At 37.4% G+C, this 26791-nt stretch overlaps 1 protein-coding gene and 1 long non-coding RNA gene across 3 annotated transcripts in view; one reads left to right on the forward strand and one right to left on the reverse strand.

Annotated features, from left to right (window-relative positions):
- COLEC10 (collectin subfamily member 10) overlaps positions 1–13517 on the forward strand; it is a 41268-nt gene extending 27751 nt beyond the window's left edge. The window contains exons 4-7 of one of the 2 annotated variants that reach the window (XM_077847049.1): positions 7183–7236; positions 8850–8945; positions 10747–11067; positions 12032–13517. In XM_077847049.1, coding sequence (XP_077703175.1) covers positions 7183–7236; positions 8850–8945; positions 10747–11067; positions 12032–12078 — 518 coding nt within the window. In that variant the 3' untranslated portion in view covers positions 12079–13517. Of the gene's footprint in view, positions 1–7182; positions 7237–8849; positions 8946–10746 lie in introns of both variants that reach the window. The other variant, XM_077847048.1, reaches the window with a different exon arrangement.
- On the reverse strand, positions 4092–23891 carry LOC144283225 (uncharacterized). The gene is made up of 7 exons (XR_013351659.1): positions 23352–23891; positions 17324–17484; positions 13810–13909; positions 11819–11901; positions 10694–10943; positions 9554–9770; positions 4092–4195 (listed from the first exon to the last, which is right to left on the reverse strand). It is a non-coding gene; the product is annotated as an uncharacterized LOC144283225 (long non-coding RNA).
- Between the last annotated feature and the right edge of the window lie 2900 nt (positions 23892–26791).

The raw sequence follows: 26791 nt of genomic DNA on the forward strand, positions 1-26791 counted from the left end.
TGTGATTGCATATCCAAAAAATACAAGCAATCAATGTTACCCAGGGCAATTTACACGTTTAATGCAATCCCTATCAAAATACCATGGACTTTCTTCAGAGAGCTAGAACAAATTATTTTAAGATTTGTGTGGAATCAGAAAAGACCCCGAATAGCCAGGGGAATTTTAAAAAAGAAAACTATAGCTGGGGGCATCACAATGCCAGATTTCAGGTTGTACTACAAAGCTGTGGTCATCAAGACAGTGTGGTACTGGCACAAAAACAGACACATAGATCAATGGAACAGAATAGAGAATCCAGAAGTGGACCCTCAACTTTATGGTCAACTAATATTCGATAAAGGAGGAAAGACTATCCACTGGAAGAAAGACAGTCTCTTCAATAAATGGTGCTGGGAAAATTGGACATCCACATGCAGAAGAATGAAACTAGACCACTCTCTTGCACCATACACAAAGATAAACTCAAAATGGATGAAAGATCTAAATGTGAGACAAGATTCCATCAAAATCCTAGAGAAGAACACAGGCAACACCCTTTTTGAACTCGGCCACAGTAACTTCTTGCAAGATACATCCACGAAGGCAAAAGAAACAAAAGCAAAAATGAACTATTGGGACTTCATCAAGATAAGAAGCTTTTGCACAGCAAAGGATACAGTCAACAAAACTCAAAGACAACCTACAGAATGGGAGAAGATATTTGCAAATGATGTATCAGATAAAGGGCTAGTTTCCAAGATCTATAAAGAACTTCTTAAACTCAACACCAAAGAAACAAACAATCCAATCATGAAATGGGCAAAAGACATGGAGAGAAATCTCACAGAGGAAGACATAGACATGGCCAACACGCACATGAGAAAATGCTCTGCATCACTTGCCATCAGGGAAATACAAATCAAAACCACAATGAGATACCACCTCACACCAGTGAGAATGGGGAAAATTAACAAGGCAGGAAACCACAAATGTTGGAGAGGATGCGGAGAAAAGGGAACCCTCTTACACTGTTGGTGGGAATGTGAACTGGTGCAGCCACTCTGGAAAACTGTGTGGAAGTTCCTCAAAGAGTTAAAAATAGACCTGCCCTACGACCCAGCAATTGCACTGTTGGGGATTTACCCCAAAGATACAGATGCAATGAAACGGCAGGACACCTGCACCCCGATGTTTCTAGCAGCAATGTCCACAATAGCCAAACTGTGGAAGGAGCCTCGGTGTCCATCGAAAGATGAATGGATAAAGAAGCTGTGGTCTATGTATACAATGGAATATTCCTCAGCCATTAGAAATGACAAATACCCACCATTTGCTTCAACGTGGATGGAACTGGAGGGTATTATGCTGAGTGAAATGAGTCAATCGGAGAAGGAAAAACATTATATGGTCTCATTCATTTGGGGAATATAAATAATAGTGAAAAGGAATAGAAGGGAAGGGAGAAGAAATGGGTAGGAAATATCAGAAAGGGAGACAGAACATGAAGACTCCTAACTCTGGGAAACGAACTGGGGTGGTGGAAGGGGAGGAGGGCGGAGGGTGGGGGTGAATGGGTAACGGGCACTGAGGGGGATACTTGACGGGATGAGCACTGGGTGTTATTCTGTATGTTGGCAAATTGAACACCAATAAAAAATAAATTTATTTTTAAAAAAATACAAATGAATCTACAGATTAACTATTTGTACTGAGTTTTTGCAGTTTAGCCATACAAAACTCAATTTTCTTTCTATATGATCAGAAATCAATAATTAGAAACATGAAATGAAAAATATGCCACTTATTACAGCAACAAAATTATTAAATATCTAGGAATAAAATTACAAAGGTGTCTAAGACTTCTACAACAAACAGGACATTGTGATAATGAGAAAAATTAAAGACTGTTTAAGAAATTGGAAGTAAAACTACATTCATAGATTGGAAGACTCAATATAGTTAAGATGATCAATGTGAATAAGATGACCCTCAAATTTATGCATAGATCAATGCTATCTCAATAAACATCCCAGAAGTAGCTCTCTCAGAATTTAATAAGCCAATTCAAAATGTATATGGAAATGAAAGGAACCAAAAACAGCCAAAGAAAACCTTAAAAAAAGAAAAACAAAACTGGAAGGCTGAATTTAAACATTTTTTTAAAGCTACAAAATAGTGTTAATTTATGCAGAGGCAGATAAATACACCAATGAAAGTGAATGGAACATGCAGGAAGACTCCTAAGTTTGGTTTTTGCAAAGTTGATGCTATTTTGCAATGGGAAATGATGCACTTATCAATAAGTAGTAGTAGGTCAGTTGCATATTCATGAATGCAGCCAAACATATGCAGCCTACAGGTGTGAAAAAAAGAACTATAGATTCGCAACTTTATTAATTAAAATGTTATGATTATTAGTGAATCTTCAATGTGGTGTCTACTTTTAAAATTTAGTGATTTGTTTTTATTTCTTTTCTTATAGGTATTCATTTTTATACCACTTTTCCATTTGTAATTGTGTATTATTTTTCTTAAAGAGGGCTCCACAGATTGTATAATTTTCAGATAAAATGCATCATGGAGCTGCTCTTAGCTGTATCAGCTTCATTTAACTACTGGCTAAGAGATGGAAAGATATAGCCAGAAAATGGGATCTTGGACTTCAAGATTTCTGAAATGTCTCAATGTTCCGTGTGGTTGAGATCCCAAGTACTGCCCTGGAGATGAGTAGGAGTGGAGCGGAAAGAGGAGTCATTCTCATGAACATGTCCAGAATTTAAGAAGTTTGTTTTTCAATGAGTTGTTCTAGCTGGTGCATTTGCCTAGATTTAGATGTGTCAAATACAGAGACTAACTCAGAGAGTTGTTGTTCATGAACTTGAGTCAAGTCTTAAACCTTTCATAGAATAAGACAAGGTGTTTTGGGGAGGGTGGTGCATGACAGAGATAGGAAGAGTAGAGTTCAGTATGATTTTCTGAGCCTCATAATGGATGAACTTCCACAAATATTGAAGAAGTAACGTCTGGAAATGATAGAGTTAACTAACCTTATGTTCTTCAAGCCAATTCCATATTTGTACACTTCTATCATTTTACACATTGTCATGGCTTATTAGCTTGTCTTTTTTCCCCTACAGACTTGTGAACGTCTGGAGGAACAAATGAGTGAAGGCTGTATTGGGACTTTTAGTTAAATAAATATAAGCTCTGCATGGGGACCATACTTTTTCATCATTTTATCATAATGCCTATTATACAGTGGAAACTTTCTAATTTACTGCATTAAGAATGAAAAAGTAAATGATAAAATATATCATTTCCTATGATGTAGCCTATTTCTACTCTTTATTTCTATAAGTACTACTGTCCCTTAACATCAGTTTCCACCATTCACTGAGATTTCTTTCTCCTCCAGAGATATGCCATCAAAATTTATGAGCATGTCCTGGAATTTCAAAAAAATGGAGGGTTAGTGTTCTGGCTCACCTGGATTAATTTCATTTTTAATCTGTACTTTGAAATTTATTGTCCTCGTTTCATCAGTGGGCCCTTCTAAATTTTTCACTGACTCAGATTAATCTCAACTTTCTGGGCTGACCTTAATGTTGTCACTCGCATGGACAAGGTAGCTTTCTGGATGTCAATATTTCATTTTAGGAATAAGAGAGAATGATTTAATATAGGCAAATTCAATCTCATAGCAAAATAAATGTTTTTACTTAAGGTCAATAATCCTTTTACAGTAAAAGTGCTATGGTTTGTTTGTTTAAATACAACCTCTAATTCTTCAGCCTTAAGACAGTTATTACTGACACGTTCCTGGTCATGGGCCAAAGTAAGTTTTGTGTATGGCTTTAAGCCAGAATTCATTTTTGGGAATAGGCACTATAAACTCACATCCTCCATGAACCAGCTAAGGATGTGGCATGCTTTCTGGCTAAGTACTGGCAGAAGCTAACATTGGTTGACCATTCTCTATGACTTAAGCACAGAGTTAATTCCAGGATAAGATGACATTATCTAATTTATCTCCCTTCATAATCTACTGCTTCTTGCATCATTATTTCCACTTAAAGAAATAAAGAAATAGAGGCTTAAAAAATTATGTAACCGGTTCATGCTTATCTAGTAAGCGGCAGAGCCAGAATTCAAGCGTTGGTTTTTTTGGACTGCCATGGTTGTTCACTCTACCATACTGCTTTGGCTTTCCCATCTGTTAAAAAAGGAAAGAAATTCATGTGAAAATACTGGAAAGTAGTCACAGTCCTTACATCTTGTCAGACAAGAAAGCCATCTATCAATTTAAAAATCTGTTTTCTGCACTCTTAAGATCCAGCTGAGTACTGGGTGTTAAACTATATGTTGATAAATAGAACTTAAATAAAAACAAATGTAAAAATATAAAATAAAATAAAATAAAATAAAATAAAATAAAATAAAATAAAATAAAATAAAATAAAAAAATAGCAAGCTAGGAAGATCCAGCTGAAGGCTCTTGCTTCAGTGAACATCTTCTCTACTCTGATCCATGCCATTTTTGCCAAATATCTGGGAGGCACTTCCTTTATTTCACTCTGTGGGTAGGTAATAGTAACAGTGTCCCATTTCTGTGGTCTCTGATGTATGCTTTGTTTTCCTTAAAACCCCCATTATTTTTATAAAACAAATACTACATGTTAGCCTTCTTTGATATCCACCATTGGGTTTAGCCCAGAACTAGGATCATAGCAGGACTAGAATAAACTTTCAGCCCACACTGAATTGAAAGGGATCCACATTTAAAGAAAACACACTATTTTCAAAAGATAAAATATTAAACTATATTCATATGATCTTTTAAGTCCATATTGTTTCTGGTGGTGACAAGGACTTGGCATTCCTTTCAATTACTGATAATATTTTTTCAATACTTTATTTCATTAAATCATTGGTTCACTCATTTGGGAGGCACCATGAACTGGGGAGCCAGAAATGGTTGGGTTTCAATAACAGCACAGCCACTGAATTGCTTAGATGTCCTTGAACAAGTTATGTTGTCTCTATGATCTTCCATTCTTTTCATTGTAGAATAAAGATAATATTACTTAACTCATAGGATTTAATTTGATGGTATCTATAAATAACATGATAATATCTATATAAAGTATCTGGAACAATACTTAGCAAATGTAAGTTCTCTTTCTTCCATTAATATATTCTCAGAATCTATTTTTATCTTTTACAATTTACATATAAGAGAAATTGAGGAATTTGCAGGACACAACTTAGGTACGAGCAGAGCAATCTTCATCTGGGTGTGTGGCATATTTCCATGCTTTTTTCCAACTATACCTCTGTTGTGTATTGTCCCCTACCTTGCTCCCATCTTCATCTTTCATAACTTCATCTTTCATTCTCTTTTTCATAACTAAGCTCCAGAGCTATCTTCCCTGGAAAGCCTTTCTTCATCCTCCCAGTAGAAGTACTATGTCATCTACCTCCCTCCCAGAGTATATTATCTCTGTTCAACACCTCTTTTACAGAATTTACCACATTCCATTTTCATAGATTTCACTGTTGTTTTATTTCACCCAAGTGCAAGTTCTGGGGCTTCATCCTACATATTTAATTGTGTTCTGGATTTCAAGGACCCCTCCTTCTGTTCGGGGAGCTCATGAATATCCACCATCACTATAAAGAGAAGTGTTCACGGGGGTCAATTTGGAAAGGCTCAGCAAATTCTTAGAGCCCTGGCATGCAGGCTTTCCTGGAAGATCAACAGTTAAGACATACAGGACTCTTAGTGAAAAGTAGTCAGCAGACAGTGATGAAAAGAATAGATAATGAGCAGGCAATGTGGGCCACCTTATGGGTTTTAGAGTGGCTCTCATTTTTTCCCTTTTGCTGGTAAAGGATGAGGTTAGGCGGAACCTTAATTCTGATTCCATTTCCCCTCACATTGCTCCCTCGGGGAATATAACTAATTCCCTGGCCTCACTAAACTTCCATGATGGGATCCCTGGGTGGCGCAGCGGTTTAGCGCCTGCCTTTGGCCCAGGGCTCGATCCTGGAGACCAGGATCGAATCCCACGTCAGGCTCCCGGTGCATGGAGCCTGCTTCTCCCTCTGCCTCTCTCTCTCTCTGTGTGACTATCATAAATAAATAAAAAAAATTTTTAAAAATAAAAAAAAAAAAATAAACTTCCATGAAAGTAAGCCCCTCTACTCTTTTAGCATGGATGACCTTCATCCTATATTCATTCCTCTCAAATTCTTTCTTTTTCTTTTTCCAGTTCACCATTGAAGCATAAACTCTATTTTATTTCCATCAGGATCTTCTCTTTTGATTCTCAAGAACTTCAGCCAAACATTTCCTCTTGGAAATCAAAAGCTTTTGCTTTCAATTATTGTGTCTGATGTAGGCTTCAAGGGCTTATTTTGAAGCCGAAAAAAATCAACATTTTTTTTCTCTCTGCTTTAATAATCCTGATTCTCTGAGAAGTATTTTGTGGATACCTCTGACTGAATAAGAAAATGGCCACATACAAAGAGTAGAAGGGAAAATTATCAAGGTTGATATTTCAGTATAATATATTTGACACAACTTTATATTACAGATATTTGCATATATCACATCTTTTCAAAAAGTGTAAAATCCTTCAAGTCAGAAGTTTAATCTTGTCTCTCTTTATATCCTGTCAAAGTACCAAGCTTTTTGTCTTGCATAGGGTAAGTAATAAATAGTAAATATTTGAATTAAATTGAAAAAGCACAACATATCTTTGAAAATCCAAGGACAAAGCCATATGGAAGGACTTGGAGACATAATAAATACATAGACACTGCAATGTGCTCACTAAGTGATTCAGATACACAAAACAATGGCACTTTTGAAGTTAAAAACATGCGGAGAATTGTATTAGCCTTTCTCAGAAGGCTATGTTAGTAGGGCAGGTAACACAAATTTCAATCTTTCTTTGCCATCCCATCAGAATTCTGCATTCAATCTAAATAAATTATGACTTGTTTGATTAGTTTTGTACTTGAGCAATTAACTCAAAATCAAATTATGTATATAAAACCAAGGGATATTAGTTGGAGATATGGCAAATGAAATTTAAAAACTGTTTCCCGTGTTTTTAGGTATATAAGATATTTTCTGCCAGAAATGATTCACCATTTTAGTTCATTGTTCATATCCTGGCTTTTCTTTTTATTCAGGAGACAAAGGGGAAAAAGGTTTGCCTGGAATACCAGGAGGAAAAGGCAAAGCAGGTACAACATGATCATTTTTCTCTTAAATTTTAGCATTATCCCAAATGTATTCATTTTTTAAAGATTTTACCTATTTATTTATTTGAGAGAGAGAGAGAGAGAGCAAGCATGAGTGGGGGGCGGGGAACAGAGGGAGAAGGAGAAGCAGACTCCACATTGAGCAGGGAGCATGACGTGGGGCTCGATCCCAGGACTCCAAGATCATGACCTGAACTCAAGGGCACACGCTTAACTGACTGAATCCCCAGGTACCTCTAAATGTATTCATCTTTAAATATAATGTATTTTTATGAAAAAACAATTGTCCTCTCTGTGTTTAACCTTATTTTACTTGGGCTAGGAGAAAGGAAAGAAGGAAACTTTCCTCTCTATCTGCTGGTGACTTTCCAAGCCCTGGGGAAGGGAATGATGGCACATTCCATCCTAGTCATGCTTAGTGGGAGGAAACAAACCCAGCACGTTAGGAAGTAGCCCTCATTGTCCTAGAGCCCTAGGAAAATCCACCATGGCCTTAGCAGTAAGTAGGACTGCACCGGCGTGCCTTACATTCCACCAGCATCTCAACCAAACAGGGGCCAGCAGTTTGCCCACAGCAAACTGGCCTGATCCAGAAAGACCCCATGGATACACAACATCCCTTCAATGGTCAGGGAGAGTCTCCATAAGTTGTAAAAGAGTTTTATTTCCAGTGATATTTGCAGGGAAAGAAAGCAGATTGCTCTGGGGGAGGTCACAGAAGTGTAGTGAAGACTAATTCTAAGACCTGTTTTAAATTCCTTATATTTAACTGTGAATGTGGATAAATAAAGCCACAGATTTTTCCCCCCTTTGGCTAATAAAATTCTTTCTGCTTTTCAACTGCCAAAGAAGAAAGCAAAAGGAACTGATTACATGAGGCAGTCATTAAATAGAAAAAGGGAATCATTTGAATTTCATATCATTTTCCTTACACTTTTTTCTCTGTCACAGTATCAGCAGGTAGTTGAAAAAGTAAATGAGCAAGGAGGGAATGAATGGCAGAAATTAAAATCAGAGTTAATCCACAAATGGGACAACTGGTTCTTGAAATTATAAGTTGAATCTATTCACAAGAATTAAACAGTCCTTGAAACATTCAAGGATCATTCAAGCTGTACTTGAAATGGATAATTAGAATTATCATTTGGTTTCATCATGAAAGTTTTCTCCTGTCTTGGGAGAGTTGTGTGAGCCAGTGGGCAATGCAGTTAACAGAAGAGAATATTGACTAGAAATTTAAGAAAGCTGTAAAGATTTTATTTTGAGGTTGGACAGGCACATTTTGTGTTCAACAAAAATGCCAAACGGTCCACAGTATGTGTGCAGGGGTTTGCCATATTTACTCTTCTCTTTAAAAATCTGGCTTAGAATTATGTTTCGACTCATTTAAAATACTCAAAAAGATATTTTGTAAATTCCTGAAGACAGTGTAAAGTAGAAGCCTTGTTTTAAATAAAAGATTAAAAGTATAGCCATGCACAGAAAGATAAAGCCAGACTAGGAAAAGATAGTAAAGATGGAGAAGAGAGCAATTGCTCTTTCCAACTGGTCTCTATGTGCTTTCACATGAATTCATAGTTTTTGTCATTTAAAAGGTACTGTCTGTGATTGTGGAAGGTATCGGAAAGTAGTTGGACAACTGGATATTAGTGTTGCTCGCCTCAAGACATCTATGAAGTTTGTCAAGAATGGTGAGTATATCCTCTTTGCTTTGTGCTATCTACTGATTTAATCTCTTTCAACATTACAAATCCAGTATTCCTAGTGGGAAATACCTTGGGTCAGGAAAAGGCCTACTGAGATAATGTCACCACTTTATAGGTCTCTTAAAATGCTAATTATCCTCTCAGACTCCAGGACACTCTGAGACCACTATCTACGTATATTCACATATATTGCATTACCTATGGATAGAAAAAGATACTTTCTGGAGAGAGGTGAATGGAGAAAAGGGCAAAGTTTGGCAAGTCATGTCTTAAGAATCAAAAGGGCCAGGAAAAGTCAGAGCCAGCATCTCAGAAAAGAGAAGTAAAAACAATAGCTATTTTCTTGAGTACTTGAAATAATACTTAGGGTGTAGGTATTACGATTACCCTGAGGCTTACAGAAATTAACCTTGCCCGTAGATACAGAGTCAATTAACAGAGTATCAGGGATTCAAATACAGGTTTCACTGATTCCTCTACCCTCAGTACAAATCAACAGAATATTATGTGTTTTTCCTGAATTGTGCAACTTCCCACATCAGCCATTTCCCCATTGTAATTAGCAGTGAATTCAGCCCTTTAAGTGGACTTACATGTTCTCTTCTGAGACAGTGTGAATGGGAATCTATTATAGTTACAGTTGAAATTGGTTTAATTTTGTTTTACTTTTATTTATTATAATCCAGCTATGTTTTTTGTACACTATTAGAAACACACATATGCCATCTTGTGTTCATCTTCATTTCAGAATATTCTTAATTTTAACTCTGCTTATAATACTGAGATGGTGTCTCTGACATGACTTGGATTCTAATGAAAGAAAAAAAAACAGATATTAGGCGTTCAACGTAGAACAATAATTTTCAGCATTTATTGGCGTGATAATAGATTTCTTGGTAAATTTTAATTTACAGACCCAAAGAAATACATGTAGATGCCCCCAAAGCCTAAAAATGCATTTAATATATTATGAGCTCAGGATGATTCTGAGTCCCCAATTCTGTCCTGAAGCTTATGCAGTAGCTCAGTACTTCGTGTACCTGGAGTGAGCAGGGACACTCACGTGTTCATGTACGTGTTCATAGCCCAGGAAAAGTGCACAATCTTCTGTATTATTCCTATATCCATTCAATAAGCTTTTACCTGCTCATGCACTCTTGTAGGTTCTGAGTGGTAAGACATGGTTATTGTCCTCAAGACGTTTGTAGTTTAGTACATGAAGCATGCAGACAAACAGATCAGAATGTGTTGAGTGATACAAAAGGGGAAGAGGAAGGAGCTATGGAAACATGGAGGAGAGTGCTCAAGAGCCCCATGCCTATCCAGAGATACTGGAAAAGTTCTTATAGGAGAAAATTCTTCCACGGGGATCTAAATGGCAAGTAAGAGTTTTCCAGGTAAAGCAATGAGTGGACTTTCCAGGCATGAAAGTCCTAGAAGTGGGATAGAGAAAGGCATGCTCTTGGAACTCTATGTGTGGCAAAGCATAAATAGGATAGGAAAATAGTCTGAGAGGAGGTGAATGGCAATTCATATAACAAGCCTTTGTCAAAATAGTCTCTTCTTCATAGCTGTGTGGGGAGTTAAGGAGGGAGGACAATTGGCAGGACTTTGTTCTCCATTTGATAACTACAAAGATGATTTAAAAAAAATTTAACCAGTGCCTACCTCATAATAGGGACTTGCTTGTTGAACAACAAATAAATGAATTTAAGTCCAGCAGTATTACATACTTGCCATTTCTCCTTCTGTGATGCATAATCATGCTCTTTTCCTCTCTGCAAAGTCATAGCAGGGATTAGGGAAACTGAGGAGAAATTCTACTACATCGTGCAAGAAGAGAAGAACTACAGGGAGTCCCTAACACACTGCCGGATCCGGGGTGGGATGCTGGCCATGCCAAAGGATGAAGCTGCCAACACACTCATCGCTGACTATGTCGCTAAGAGTGGCTTCTTCCGGGTGTTCATTGGAGTGAATGACCTGGAGAAGGAGGGACAGTATGTGTTCACGGACAACACTCCACTGCAGAACTACAGCAACTGGAAGGAGGGAGAGCCCAGTGATCCCTATGGTCATGAGGACTGTGTGGAAATGCTGAGCTCAGGTAGATGGAATGACACGGAGTGCCATCTTACCATGTACTTTGTCTGTGAGTTTGTCAAGAAGAAAAAGTAACTCTGCTCCTGCCACCCATTTGTTATTTCTCTGTGTCTACCATTGCAGTTATTTTTATACATCTTTTTCTTTCTAATTACACCAAATTCATTCTGATTCAAGACAAGTAGAAAATGCTAAACTGAGGTTTGGAATCCCCATTGCCATGGTCTTCTTTGAACATTTTCATTTTGAACATTTTCATACATGGCATATTGTTGAGCCAATAGCTCACCAAGTTACATGGATCCTGAGAGAGAGTTTGAATTACTAATTGTGTGGAATGTGGTTGTCTATGTGTCAAATGAAATGTTCTCTTGGTATTTGCTCTGCTGCCTCTCCCTAGACCCCTAAACCACTGTCTAGTTAGCCCAGTGGATAATTGGACAGTTGGTTGGTGAAGATTAGGCTAACTTGCCCTTGTTCAAGCCAGACATATGGGAAGGCCTTCTGTTAGGAACGTAGAGATGTTATCTAACATCTTTGAAGCCAAGATCCTCTATTCTTTGACTATTCAGTTACCATTTCTATAGCCAACTCAAAAGGGCCTCTTGTTTGCCCAGACATAAAAATACTTCAATCCCAAACTTCTCTATATGAGAACCTTTTAGCCTGTGAGCTGTTCCGGACTGTATAGAATCACACAGAGAATTTCCATGTTTCTGATTGACAGCCTTCACTGAGGTCTACCAAGTAGTTACCTTGGTCTCTTTCTATAGGACCACAGCTTAATTCCTGAGCTCCAAGTTGTAATTTTGATTTGAGGAAAGGTGAACTTCAGACACTGAAGAGAGAGAGAGAGAGAGAGGATTTTTTCCAAAAATATAATCCTCCTATTAAATTGCCCCTTGCTACTAATATGACTACATTTTTCCTTATCTTATATATAGCCATATCACCTTTTCTCCCCTTAGGCATGGAAATGAAGGAAGAAGTTTGTGAAGCCTTCAGAAAACTCTAGAAGCCTCAGGTGCTACCAATGTTAAGTTGATAAGTCTTCTCTTCTTTGCCTCTAATATATCACTTATGGTGACATTTCATGAGAGACCTTTTACTTTCCATAACTAAATGCTGTAAAAACCTCGCCAGAGATGCCCTTCGCAGTATTCTGAAATCATAGGAATGTGGCAGGTGGGGAGTTTGGAACATGCCTAGGACTCACATTTATTGAGCTGGAAAAACTCTACTTTGAACTGCCAATCAAAACTCAAAGCAGCTTTCCTTTCAAATTTGAAAATAATATAGCTCAACAAAACTCTAGATTTTCCCCCTTATAAACTGTTTCTCCAGTTATAGTTTGTGACATATGATTAGACTGTTTAAAATGCTGGCAAAATGGTTAATGAAATAAGAGAAACAGATCAACAACATATGTTCACCTTAAACCATCTGTCCATGATTTCACCCATGACTAACTGGTTATGAGATAAGATTTAATTAGGTTATTTCTGTCGGTTTATCGAGAGTCACAAACTCAGGTCCTATAGGGGCCATACAAAATGACATAAATAAATCAAGTGAAATGGGTGGGGATCCTAGTACTGAACATAGTTTATTCTTCTAAAGAAACCAGCTCCGCTGCTCCCCTGCCTCTGTCACCACCATGCTTGCTATGGAGGATGCAATATCACCATATGTTCTGATATTTCAAGATAGTCAGACGGAACTTTATGATATATATTCATTTAAAAATATTGGCAACTAGTCAATTTTTAGACCAAGTTTTAAGTCACACAAAACAGTCTGCTAGCCAAAAAAGGTGAACTTCTCATTTCTCACCTCTGGGGAAAAGTTCTGAAGGTTCTATCCATGAAGAAGGTCATTAGGATACACTGACATCAAAGTCAAGGTCTTCCATTTACACTTCAATCAATTCAGCTCAATTACAGGAATTTGTTCAATGTTTGCCATTCATCAGGTTAATAAACTACGTATTTAGGCTTTTGAAAATGTGGCATATGATATTTTGAAGGCAAGGCAGTTTAATAAAAACTACAAAGCAAGACACTATATCAAAGCCAATAATCTTGAATGGAATGCCAGCCAGTCAAGGGCATGACAAACAAGAACTGAGGAATGGCTGGAGGAAAAGAAAGAGATAAGAGGAAAGCAGAGGGAATACACAGCAAGCATTGCTTAGAGGCAAGTGGCAGTGGGATCCATATTCTGATCTATCCTAGGTGGCCAAAGTATTCATATTTATTGTGTGTACTCTAAGTACTATTATTATTATCCTCATTTTATTAAAACATTTTTTTCAATGACTCATCTTCGCTGCCAATGCTTCCAAGAGATGACAGAGTGTCTAAGGCATCACGCACTTAATTAGATTTAATATAAAACTTACTTAAATTTTGTCAAGTTCTTTGTGCTTTACAAAATAAACACCCTCACACATTATGTCTCATTTGATCCTGATAAACTGTGCTGTAGAAAGGGAAGACATTTTTACTGCCATTTTCCTAATGAGAATACTAGGCCTGAGGAAGCTAAGTAATTTATCAAAGTCGACTCATTTGGGAGAAAAGCAGGACTCCAGCCAGTGTTCTTTCCAGCCTGTTTTCTGTTCATTTTAAATGGCAGCTCATCCATGATTCTCTCATAGCAGGAACTCAACTAATCTCTCTTGATTAGTTTCCAAAGCTAAACATTAGAGTAAAGAAACAGAGATGCCGGGGATTCAGAAACTTACCTTACAAATTTGGTGTTCACCAGTTTATTTTTTAATTCATAAATTGTCCATATATGGCATTAGTGTTGGGGAGGTGACTTAGTAGAGCCTCACTATAGTTCTGTAGATAGCTCCGATAAAGGGAAAGCAGATCAGATATATGAAAATCAAGATTTGCTCAAAATAAAAATGAAATAATTTATTTGCCCCATAAAATTAATGAGAATTCCCTTAAATAATAAGCATTTAAAATCAATTTTATTCTCAAAGCGTTAAGTTCATACTCAACTTTTCAGGGATACATCTGTGTATATCACAAGGACTACATAAAAGTTCCAAGAGAAGAAAATTAAAAAAAATACATTTACAACCTCATAGTACTGTCTTTTCAAAGCAACACATTCCACAGCAACTAGGTAAGAAGAAATATCTTATGTCCAGAGTTATTTTCCAAACACTGTGGAAAGGTGTATATCCAATGTTGAGACAAATATAATAGACATTGATTATATTTTGGACAAGTTACCCTTAAAAACTGCTGGCACTAAAATATATATATAGATATAGATATAGATATAGATATAGATATAGATATAGATATAGATATATATACACATATATATTGTTCTGCTTAGATCTATGTTAACCATATATGGGCTGATTTGTTATTAACCAACTAATTTTCACTTTTCTGGATTGCATAATTTGAGACAATAAGATATTTATTGAAGAGGAAAGATTAATATTAAATAGCAGCACCCAGTGCATCATTAATAGATTAAAGCTGAACATCTGTAGGTTTCTCTTTAATAAGAAAATCACGACGGGATTCCATGTAGTACTCTAAATCTTTAAGTGTATCACTTTAAAAGTAAAAAAAAATCTAGATCCAGCGCATGATGTCATAAATTCCAATGCCAACTGTGCCACCTATTAGCCCTATTAGGGGAAAATTTCTAAGCTTTAAACCTTGTTTTCTTAATCGGTATAGTTCCTCCTCACAGAGTACTGTGACAATTAAAGAGGTAATGTGCAATGAGGTAAGAAACAGGGTACCAGCCAGACACCTTATATGAGTGCAATAAAACTTAACCATTACTACCAACTACATGTTGAAAAGAAACAAGTCCGATTTTAAGATACAGGTTTCACCCTACTACACGAAAGTAGAGCTTTCCTGTGAACCTTTTGTAAACTGAAATGGTGGGAATTGAAGAAACAATTGCTATTAACTTATATGTAATATTTCTGAGTGTTCCCAACCTCTTCCCTCCCCCCTCCCCTAAAGCGCCTCACTTAGGCTTTTCTAATACCTTAGGACACATCTTGATAACGATGCACAAAATAAATCAAAGTAAAACACAGGTGCTCACAGACAGGTCAGAGCTCTGGTAGTTGATGCTGGGATGCTGAGTGTAGGTCCCGGGGAAGGAGGTTGGCTGGGTGACTGTCACTGTTTGGAGCGTAGCTGCCTCTATCACGGCAGCTGCCAAACCAACACTGTGTTCACTTTTCAGCTTTTTTCCCATAAAAGTGGAAATTCTCTTCGGATGTCTTTCAGTTACTGAAAGCAGGTACCAATACAGGTCTTCGTAAAAGCAAAGCACTGAAATGCGAACTTCCTGAAGTTGGAGGGTATCTATATACATTTTATATACAAAGAATCACTTTAGTGAGAAACTATATGTAAACAGCATATACACTATATGTATGTATATATGAATATGCTGTATAGGTGTCTCTGTGAGTGTATACACAAACAGGTCACTTTTCTTATCCTCATTCCTAGATAAAATTTTCATCTTTTGGGCAGTGAATATATCTGCCAAAAGTTGCGCTCCTGGTTAGAATTAGCATTGAGACTGATTCTAAAACCATTTCTACTTTTGATTGATTCTAAAACCATTCCTACTTTTTCTAAGATGCAGTTCATCTGAACTCATATTTATCACATAAATAGTAACTATTTTTTTAAACTTAAAAATGAAATCATCAACTTGCACCATGTTGAGGTTGTAAGACCTTTATAATCTAGCTGGTAAAATTTGAGGGGGAAAAAGAAAAATGAAGGTGAAAGGAAAGGAACCACTTGTCACAGATATTGTATACATGAATCTTTTTATGAATATAGGAATTTCTTTCACTGCACTCCCAACAGGTAGTCTTGCAATCCATATATGAATGTTTTTGGTAATTTCCTAGCCCTGTTAGAGAAATCTTCCTGATAGTGAACTAAAACATGCTTCCTTCTAGTTTCCACCCATTGCCCTTGTTCTGCTCTTTGCTATTTATAACTTGGGGAGTTCTGGCCCAGAGATAAGCTGGAGTAGGCTCTTAATGAAAGTATGAATTGGGGCAGGGACAACTGTCCTCGCTATGGCACTTACTATTAGGATAGATATCTAGTTTTATAAGTTTCTCTAAACCTAGGTGATCTGTCCCACACCCAACGAATTCAAATTTTGTTGGTGAGGCATGAGAGTCACAGATGTAGAATATAAATGGTATTCAAAGTCACTTGGGGCATCTCAATCATAAAAAAAAAATCTACTTATTAGGAAGTTACATGGTGGGCAGGGTTTAACCCCCAGAGAAGAGGCTATTAAAAGGTAGATGGTTTGGTAAGGTCTCATTGAGAGAGTTCAGGGCAGGTGTCCAGTGCCAGTGGGAGAATGAAGTCAAAATCAGAGTCCATATTCATAAAGCCTATATGATGTGCAATGGCTTGGGTGGATAGGAGAGTTCATTAATTCATCAAATATATTTGTGGAATATTGACTATGCATTGAATATGTGTTAAGTGGCACCATGATAAGGGCTGGAGATACAATGGAAAAGAAGACAAATAAGGTTTCTAGACTCATGGGGAGAACTCTCATCAGTTTCATTGAATATCAAGCCTACCACACTGAGGCCCAAGATTTATTCCATTATTAGGGATGGAATATATAAATCTTTCTATTTTTATATGTGCTTCCTCTTCAACATAACACCTCTTCAAAGATATATTAAGATAAGCTGGATGAGGAAATTTTTTTTTGTAACAGTATTTCATTACCCTTTCTCAAAGAGCAACATAGACATATCTATGAATACATTTACACATTGACTCATTTTGATGTGAACAAAAAGTTCTTATATCAGTGTGTATACTCACCCACACCATTTCCTCACAAAGATAGAATGTATCTTCGTGGTTGTGCATAAATGAGCATTGACACCTGGCAATTGACTTATTTTTTCCTGGTGACCTACACCTGACATTCAGTGAAACCCAGATTTGCCATAGACCGTTATTTTCATAATAAAATAAGAACAGATAGGAGGAAGGAAGGCGCAGTGAGTTAGAAACTTTACCATTTATTAAAATGTGACTATAGCAACCCCCGATCAATCACCATGTTGGCCTCTGCATTTGGGAAATAATGGAGATTAATGTGTGTCCATACAATTTTAAAGCAATATAACCCTTCGGCATATTGCATTTTTCACTTTAAAACCCTTAAGCAGACTAATTTATCAATAGTTAACTTACTCTTTGTGTAAACTTGGTTGGTGGGCCTCTGGGAGAAGGAATGAAGATGAGAACTTGAGGACTGTGTAAAATCAACTCTTGCTTATATAATAAAATATAAGCCCCAGGGAAGAGTACTGATGTATGAAAAGCCCAGGCAGGCACAGGAACATTTTCTAAGTCTTGAGAAAATAGGGTAAGAAGAGAAGTAATTGCAAACACATTTAACTTAAATCCAATAAAGTCTACATAAATATTTTTACTAAGTATAGTCAACATAACATAGAATTATAGGAGACTCTTCCCATAGCAGATCACAATTTCACATGGATATTTCCTAAATCAACTTGGAGAAGGTGATTCTGGAGAAGGCTACCAGGAGAAACATACATGTTTTATGAGTGGATGCTTTCTGGCAATGTTTATGTTTTTTTTTTTTTTAAGATTTTTTTAATTTATTCATTCATGAGAGACACAGAGAGAGAGAGGCAGAGAGATAGGCAGAGGGAGAAGCAGGCTCCATGCAGGGAGCCCGACGTGGGACTCAATTCTGGGTTTCCAGAATCATGCCCTGGGCTGAAGGCGGCGCTAAACCGCTGAGCCACCCGGGCTGCCCAATGTTTATGTTTAAAAACATTTCCCCCCAATCTCCTGTTTTGTATGATTTTATCTTTGAACTTGCCAACCTTGGTACCCTTTAGGGATACAATGTCTAGGATGGATGAGGATTTCCATATGGGCACTTACAAGCACCATAATTCTGTCTTCCACAGAATAGGGATATTATCTTTGTCCTAAAGGGCCTTAGGACTTAAAGAATAAAATGAACAAACACAAGAAGCTATTTCCAGTTTTGGTCTCTACATCTGAGAAAAAGGAGATAAGTTGATATATCCAAAAATACATATTGAGACACTAAAATAAAGCATCAAAAAGCACAGTTGTTAAAGAAGCTTGAAAATATTTCATCTGGGTTTCCTAACACTAAACACCTATGCATAGAGAGATTTTATAAAAAGAACAAGGAAGGAGGAAAATATATATGTTTATATTTCCACCTTTGGAAGTGCAAAGGAAAAAAATAGCTAAGCTCTTCTTTTTTCAAATACTCCCTTATTGTGAATGGGATGGAACATGATACTACTGCTTCTCTTTCAAAATGTTGTGTTACAAGTTTCCTTCATTCCTACATTTTCAAAAATTTAATAGTTTGATGTACACTAATGTTCTGGCTTCACTGATTCATATAACTATGAATTATCAAGATAATATTTATAGAGTGAAATTATACATAGTAAGGAATGTATTCCTCTGATCACCACAAACAAGCCCTCAGATCCATATGGACAAAAATTATATGATATTTGGGTCCTAGTATGCAAATTCCTTATACTAGAAATATTTGCTGTTAAATTGTCTACAAATACTCCTAAATAATTTGCTATGCTTGGGTTTCTGAAACATCCTTGCATTTAACATAACCCCTATGGCCCATTATTTCCTAGGAATTCCTGGCCATGGTTGTTGGAAAATATCCTCACCCTTTGCTGAAGTATAGTTATCACACAGATATTGGGATTATAGGTCCTTATTTCCTTTATTCTTTTATTTTTTAGTTTAAATTCAATTAGCCAACACATAGTACATTATTAGTTTCAGATGTAGAGTTCAATAATTCATCAGTTGCATGTAACACCCAGTGCTCATTCCATCTTGTGCCCTCCTTAATGCCCTCCTCACCCATTTACCCTATCTCCCCCACCTCCCCTCCAGCAACTCTCAGTTTGTTTCCTATAGTTAAGAGTCTCTCATGGTTTGTCTCCTTCTCTAATTTCTTTCCATTCCATTTTCCCTCTCCTCCCCTATGATCCTTGGCTGTTTCTTATATTCTACATATGAGTGAAATCATATGATAATTATCTTTTTCTGATGGACTTATTTTGCCCAGCATAATACCCTCCAGATCCATCCATGTCAATGTATGGCTGAGTAATATTCCATTGTATATACATACCACATCTTCTTTATCCATTTATCTGTCAGTGGATATCTGGGCTCCTTCCATAGTTTGGCTATTGTGGAAATTGCTGCTATAAATATTGGGATTCATGTGCCTCTTAGGATCATCACATTTGTATCTTTGGGGTAAATACCTTTACTCCTAATATGATTTTTAATATGGTTTCTTCCATTGGCACCCAACAATAATGAATTTGTCAACATGAAGTCATTAAGGAACTTAGCAAAAATCTCAATAGTATGATGGAGGCAAAAGACAAAGTACAGTGGGGTTGATGGGGACATGGGCTGCAAGAAGGTAGAGATGGCATATATAGAAAACATACCAGTATAAAGAATTTTAGGAAATAGGTCATTTTTTAAAGTGCCATGTGAGAGGCATATTTTAATTTAAAACCACTGGATTTAATAGAAAAGGGAAGTCATACCATTTTTAGGAAGTTTGCCTATAAAGGGGAGTTGAAGCAACAAGATCAAGAGAGGTTTTGGACATAGTCAATCAAAATAATAACTGATTTAACTTGAGTGTTACACTAAGCATTTGACATGTGATTTTGATTCAATCCACAAATCCACTCTATGTGGTACATGCTATTATTATCTCTGTTTTGCCTATGAGTAAATTGGGGCACAAAGATTAAGTAACATTCCTCAGTTCACTCTGATGGGATTTCAATGCAGTCAGTGTTTGCATTATTAACTACAGCACTTTCTGTCTCACCATAGGATAATGGGCATATTTGGAAGGTCCAGTTTCTGTCTTGCTACTTATGCTTTATTGAGACTGCTCACAACCCACTTACCTGAGCTTGTTATCTGTGCGTACAATGCACATATAGATGGATGCATGGAAAAGAGGGAAAACTGCGCAAAAACATGACTGTTTCACAGCACCTTCACCAGTCATGTAATAGGTTGTAAACTTAGGAACATTTCATCCATTCCTCAAAAGTAATAAATAGATATTTCAAGATTTCTGAAGACAATTCTTTTTTTCTATCCCTCAGAAGGCAAGGGAAAATACCACCTCACATAAAGGAAGAGATTCTAATGGAGAGAGAGTTCTACCAGGGTCTGGTTTAAAGCACTTGAGGTCAAGTTTCTGAAAAGAAACTTGAGCAGCAATTGCTCTGACCAACAGAAGGAAAAACTACATAATTGGGGTCCCCTGGGCTGAAGTGATATGATCCAGGGATGCAGTGTGACAGGAAGATGGAGACTACAGGATCCTCCTATAGGACATCACCAGTCACTCTGGAGGGAAGCATGGCCTATGGGTTCCAAGTGGTGAGGCTGTTAAGTCCTCTGGGGTTCTGAAAGCATTCAGGTCCCTCTGCCGTAGAGACAGTGTTCTAGACTGGACAAACAACTCTTCAGAACTTTCAAATGACTATTTTCCTCTCTTATTATTGTGAAGTATGTAATAGGAGATGTTGTGTTTATTTAATTTTAAAAATGAAATATCACGTATTCTATGATGGCAACAACTTTTTAACTTTTGCAGGTAAACAGTCACTTAAGTTTTGTTCCAATCCTATCTCCTACTCTTTTTTAATGATTTTTAAAAAGGTTTTATTTATTTATTAGAGGGAGAGAGAGAGAGAGAGCCCACACAAACTGGGGGGGGGGGGGACGGAGAGGGAAAGAGGGAGAGGAAGAAGCAAGCTCTCCACTGAGCAGGGAGCCAGATGCAGGGCTCAATCCCAGGACCCTGGGATCATGACCTGAGCCAAAGGCAGAAGCTTAACCGACTGAGCTACCCAGGTGCCCCCTATCTCCTACTTTTATATTCCTACAAAATAGGAGCACAAATTCATAATATAATGTATTATCAAACTTAGATAATAGATGAATGAATATGCATTCTTTGTAATATGACTTCTTCCCACCTTTTTAAGCCCCTCCTTTTGCAACCCGTTTCCAGGCGCATACCTCCAAATATATTTTTTTAAGATTTTAATTATTTATTCATGAAAGACACACAGAGAGACATAGGCAAGACATAGGCAGAGGGAGAAGCAGACTCCCTGGGGGAAACCCAATGCAGAACTTGATCCCAGGGTCCTGAGCCAAAGGCAGATACTCAACCACTGAGCCACCCAGGCATCCCCATACCTCCAAATCTAGACATGTACTAGAAGTTTCCACAACAGGTTCATCTCTCTGGTGTATTTTGCCTTCATGTATTGCTCCCCATTATCTGTGTAGCAACCTCTCATTCATCCAGTGAAATAGGACTCGCAATCTTAGCTTCCTAAAGGCCCTCAGGAGTTCTCCCTCTGTTCTGGAGGCACAGCTCTACACATTGCTGTCATGGCTTTCTGTTGGGAAGAGGGATTAAAGGCAAGGCAAAGTGCCCAGAATATAAGAAGTAACCAGTGCATGCTTGTTCAGTAACTACCTTATAAGTGATATATCCAGGAATAGAATTTGAAGTTCTGGTGCCCCCTGGTCCTAGTACATTCAGAGCAGCAATCTAGGAACTAGAGGTGCTTTAATCAAGGTCCTTACAGGAAAGAGCACACACAAATGAGGTAATTGAGAAGAGTCGAAAGGGAAGTCTTATACAAAGGTCTAAGTAGAATTAAGGGAAACCATCAAAGGGTCATGACACATGTAAGACAACAACTGCAAGGCCTGTAGGGCCAATTTGAGGGACAGGTTACCAGATCTAGAGAGAGCCACAGGTAAGAGCTACCTGATAGGACCTGTGGCTACTGAGACCGACCACAGGGGAGCCAGGAAATCATTAGCGACTCACGTCTCCCTGCTCTCTGTTCTCCTACAAGTGCTTCTCATTGGCCAATTCCAACTGGAAGCCAGAGGGTAGAGGATCCAGTTGTTGTAAGCTGTAAAATTCAGCCTCCTCAGGCTTTGAGCATGGTAGAGCCAGACAGAGATGGAACTGAAGGTCAAACAAAGATATCCAGCATAGAGAGTGGATTCCAAACTCATCTTCAGCAAGCGGAGTCTGATGATGGCTTATGATAGATTTTGAAAACAAGGATGAGATGAAGAAGTTGGAAGAGTTTCAAAATTAGAAAGGCAACAAACAGTGGACAGCCAGGATTAATATGAACGGGCAGTTCTAATTAGCATCAGAGTCAAGAGGCAGGCAGATTGGCAGAAACCAGATGTAAGGCAATAGGTCAGGAACCCAGAATTGAACAGGAATTTTAATGAAAAATAGGAGCTGTGGCCGGGAGAAATTCTCTAAAACAGTACAGTTGGTTGTAGTGCCTTTTTTTCAAAATATATACAGATTTATTCATAGGTGAAGAAGGAGCCAGTAGGTCTGCAGAGCTGGTTTTGGCAGATACAAAGAGGTCAAAGATATGACTCCTAACTTTAGGAACTTTCTAAATTGCTAAAACCAAAGGGGCCAGACATAATCCAAGAGTGCTGTCCACTCTTTGGCATATCCTGGCATCTCAGGTCTATTAGGCCTCTCCTGCAACTCAAATCCTTCAGAACTATTTTTTAATGTTTCCACAAGATTCTGAAATTCTTTGACATTACAATCATCATGCTTATAAAGTGGAGATATATATGTATATGCACATATATTATAACATATAAAATAACAATATAACAAATTATGAATATTATATAGCAATCATTAATTATATCATTATAACCATTAATTATATAACCATTATAACCATTAATTATACAACCATTATAGCCATTAATATCACTATTAATTATATGTAAAGTATAATTATAACTAAATATATAATTAAATAAATTATAACATATATAATTATATTTATGTTCTTCAAAAAAATTAACAGTAAGTTTAATTTTTTAAAAATCTATTTGAACCCTAATAAAATCTCAAGACCCAGTATGTGACTCAAGATTTTACTTTCAATCACAATCAGCTCAATCAAGAAAATGGTGATTTGGAAAAGTAACTGTTAATTTAGAATTCCATCTTCCTATTCCCTTTGCACCACCATTTCTTGTAGATCCCCATTTGTGCTACTTCAGCCCAGAATCTTTTAATGGGAAGAAACAGAAACTCAACTCAGACTAAGTGAAGCAGGGAAAGAAAGTAGTAAACACAGGGCAGCTGGACTGTGGCTCATCTAGATCTGGGTTCTGAAAAGATTCGGTCTTCCCTGGGTTCTCTTCATTGGACTCCTTTCTACAGACTCATCTCATGATAGGGAAGACGATCGCCTGTAAGCCCAGATCCCCATTTTTCCACTTTACCAACTCCAGAAAAAAATATGATGTGCCCTGCTGTCTGTGACACCATGATCTGCTGTTGTCCCCAAGAGGCTCAGGCTTGGTCTTGTGTCACCACTGTGGCAGGGGAATGGGTGAGATGGGGACAGGTGCAGAGGAGTAATGATTTCATTAACTCATAAAATCTCTTTCTCTGTGTCTCTCTTTTTCTTTCCATCTATCTATCCATACATCCACCCGTTTATCTACCTATAAATAAATACACCTCTGTTTGGACTAACAGCATTTTGAATTATGCTAATTTGCATCAAACTAAGGGCTTAGTGAGAGAAAGGGAAACAAATGAAAAGAGATAAAGAGCAAAGGCATGCTCTTATTCCACCTTCATTTGGCCAGGAGACATTATACATCATAATTACTTAGTACGTTCACTCCTTAGAAATTCTAGGACTGAATTTTGTTCTTCTTTCCAGTGGCCTAAGACCACTGGGATTGGGGATATAAATATCAAGAAGAACCAATACCCATTTTGTTAAATCACAAGATGCCTCCTACATCCCTTCTTTCCTTCTGTTCCCTCTCACCTCCCAGCTTCTCAGCTAACTCAGATGCACAAAGTCGTCCTTGCCAAGTGATTCAGCCCAGGGAAGTGAAGCTTGTCAATGATGCAAAAATAAATTTATTTGTAGTTCTATATCTTATCTCAAAATTCTTCTAAATGTTACAATCTAATCTACAATGTGTTGTGTTGATCTTAAGGTGAAATAATGTATCTACCAGTCTTTTAAGTAAAACTGGTAGTAAAGAAATATACCTCCTGTTTCTCCCTTGCTCTGCACCTCCCCATCTCCAGCACACTGCTCTGCATACCTTAATCCAGTAGGCAAGGCTGAGCTTACTCCCTTGCAAAGAAACCAAACTTGGGTAAGCCCATGGAGATATAACTGCCAGTCCGAAATCAATCCTATTGTTCCAGTGTCACTTTTGTATTCACTGAAATTTCAGTTTCCCTAAGTGTTTTGACGATCACTAAAAATTTCCCAAATGAGGAAATAGCAATTATAGTTTTTTAAAAAGCAATTGCCATGAGATATTTAGAATTACTGTAATGTCCATGGTGATCTTATTGTGTTATTTTTTTTATCAAGTTGGCATTTTTGAGGTGTAAAGGGCTTTTTTTTTGATGATTAAAGTGAGATATTGTTGTTAAATCGATACATTATACCTGGCAATATAACAGGCCATCAGCCAGTTTGAGAACTTAAAGTTGTTCAGGCTGCAGAATAAACGCATGTGTGTTCTTTGGTTCTGCTGACCCGTCACTCTCATGCCACTCCTGGGGGACTGTATTTGACCATTGTTCTCTAGCACCGCTGGGTCTCTCTGCAGGGAAGAGAATCTTGGTCCTTATTCTGCTTGGACACAATCTGATGTAGGTATTAGAGACCATGCCTTCCTCTGGGGTTTTATAATCTTTGAGGCCTGATTCTTTTCTTGAGTGCCTTCTAAAATCTCATCTGTAATTATTTGGCATCTTCTAACATTGCAAGACCCCAATTTCCGGAATCTATTTCGGAATCTATTCTAATTCTACTTACATGCAGGCTGGTTATTTTCTGATTTTTTTTTTTTTTTTGTAACAACCTCACCAAGGCAAGTAATAGCCAGTAGACACTAGTTCTCTTATGTATTCATTCACTTCTTCTGAAAGTACAAGTTAAAGATATTTACTCTGCCTCCCAAGTTACTAAAGGCAACAGTTTTTCCAGCTGCTCTTCCACAGTATAAAATGGATAGTTTCTTATACATCCCCATCTCTCATATTGACCTTACTGATGCATAACGAGGTCAATGCCATATATTATTGTTTTACTTTAAAACAGTCTGATTGAAAATACCAATTTCTTTGTTAGTCCCTAAGCTATGTCTGAATAATGTACCCTTAAATCATAATAGTTTAACACAATCAAAATTTACTTCTTATTCATGTCATAGTTGAAAACAGGTTGGGCTGCCCTTTTCTATCTCATTGTGATCCCCTGTGGAGCCCCTGCCTTCCCAAGCTAGAGAAGAGAAGAGCTAGAGGACTCTTAGGGTGATTCCAGAGGCCAAGTCTGGAAGGGGGGGGGGGGTTACTTCATTGTTACCTACATTCCTCTGGTCAGAACTCAGCCATTTGACCACATCTAGTTGCAGGACAATCTAGGAAATGCAGCCCTTCTGTGTGATCTGAAAGACGAAATGTTGTAGTAAACACACAGCCTTTTCTCTGCTATAGGTGACTGCAAGCTAGTGGTTAAGTGTACAGGCTCTGATTTCATCAATATTGGCCATGGGCATTAAGTGAGTTACTTAACTGCTGTGTGCTTTAATTTCCTTTTCTGTAAAATGGGGACAATAAAAGGATAATTGTATGGGGAGGGCATAAGTTTATATACATAAAGTAATCTGACTAAGCCTGGTGCACAGTAAGGGCTATATAAGGTTATATAAATGCTACATAGCAAATTGTTAGTATGTTGGCACAGAGCATATTGGGATAATTAGCAAATGTGTCACTTTATAGAAAGTCTATTTGATTAGGAAGTCAGACATTTAAAAAGCCTAGCCCACATGGCTCTAAGGCCAAAATAGTGCCTACCTTCATGACTCATTTTGTGTCCTTTTACTGTAGCTCATTTCACTTTTGCAGGATTTATTTTAGATTATGTGCTAAACCAAAAGAATGAGACATTAGTGAAAGTTCTTCAGATGGGTTCTCACCCAAAGAATATTCTTCCTAAAGACTCTAAAGGAATTATATGATTAATAACTGCCAAATTTACCAAGAAGGGAGTCTGTATGAGAAAATATTGTCTTTCATTCATAAAATAATTTATTCATGTATCAAAACCTAATAAGCATTTAGTATGCATCAGAACCGAGTTAAACAAAAAAGTTATAAATAATGGATTCTCGCTATGGCAGTAGAAGGAGATTGTGCATCTGTGGAGTAGTTTTTATTATTATATCCATTTTTATGAAGAAAAATGTGTGGTTTGAAAAGGAACCATCGATGCTCTGCATTCTCCACTTACTATAGGAAGAGAGTTAAGATTTATATTCAGGACTGTGCAAGTCAGTAGCCATACTCTTCACTCCTCCGGCATGTCAGCCAGAATGCTAGCAGGAAACAGCACATACATTCAAAATGGGTAAGTCAAAGTGAGTTCTAAAAAAAAGACTATAAATAAAAATGTGAGCAAAGTATGAGGAGACACCAGGGATAATGTAGTA

Source organism: Canis aureus, chromosome 14, assembly GCF_053574225.1.
Source record: "Canis aureus isolate CA01 chromosome 14, VMU_Caureus_v.1.0, whole genome shotgun sequence".
Classification (NCBI taxonomy): Eukaryota; Metazoa; Chordata; class Mammalia; order Carnivora; family Canidae; genus Canis; species Canis aureus.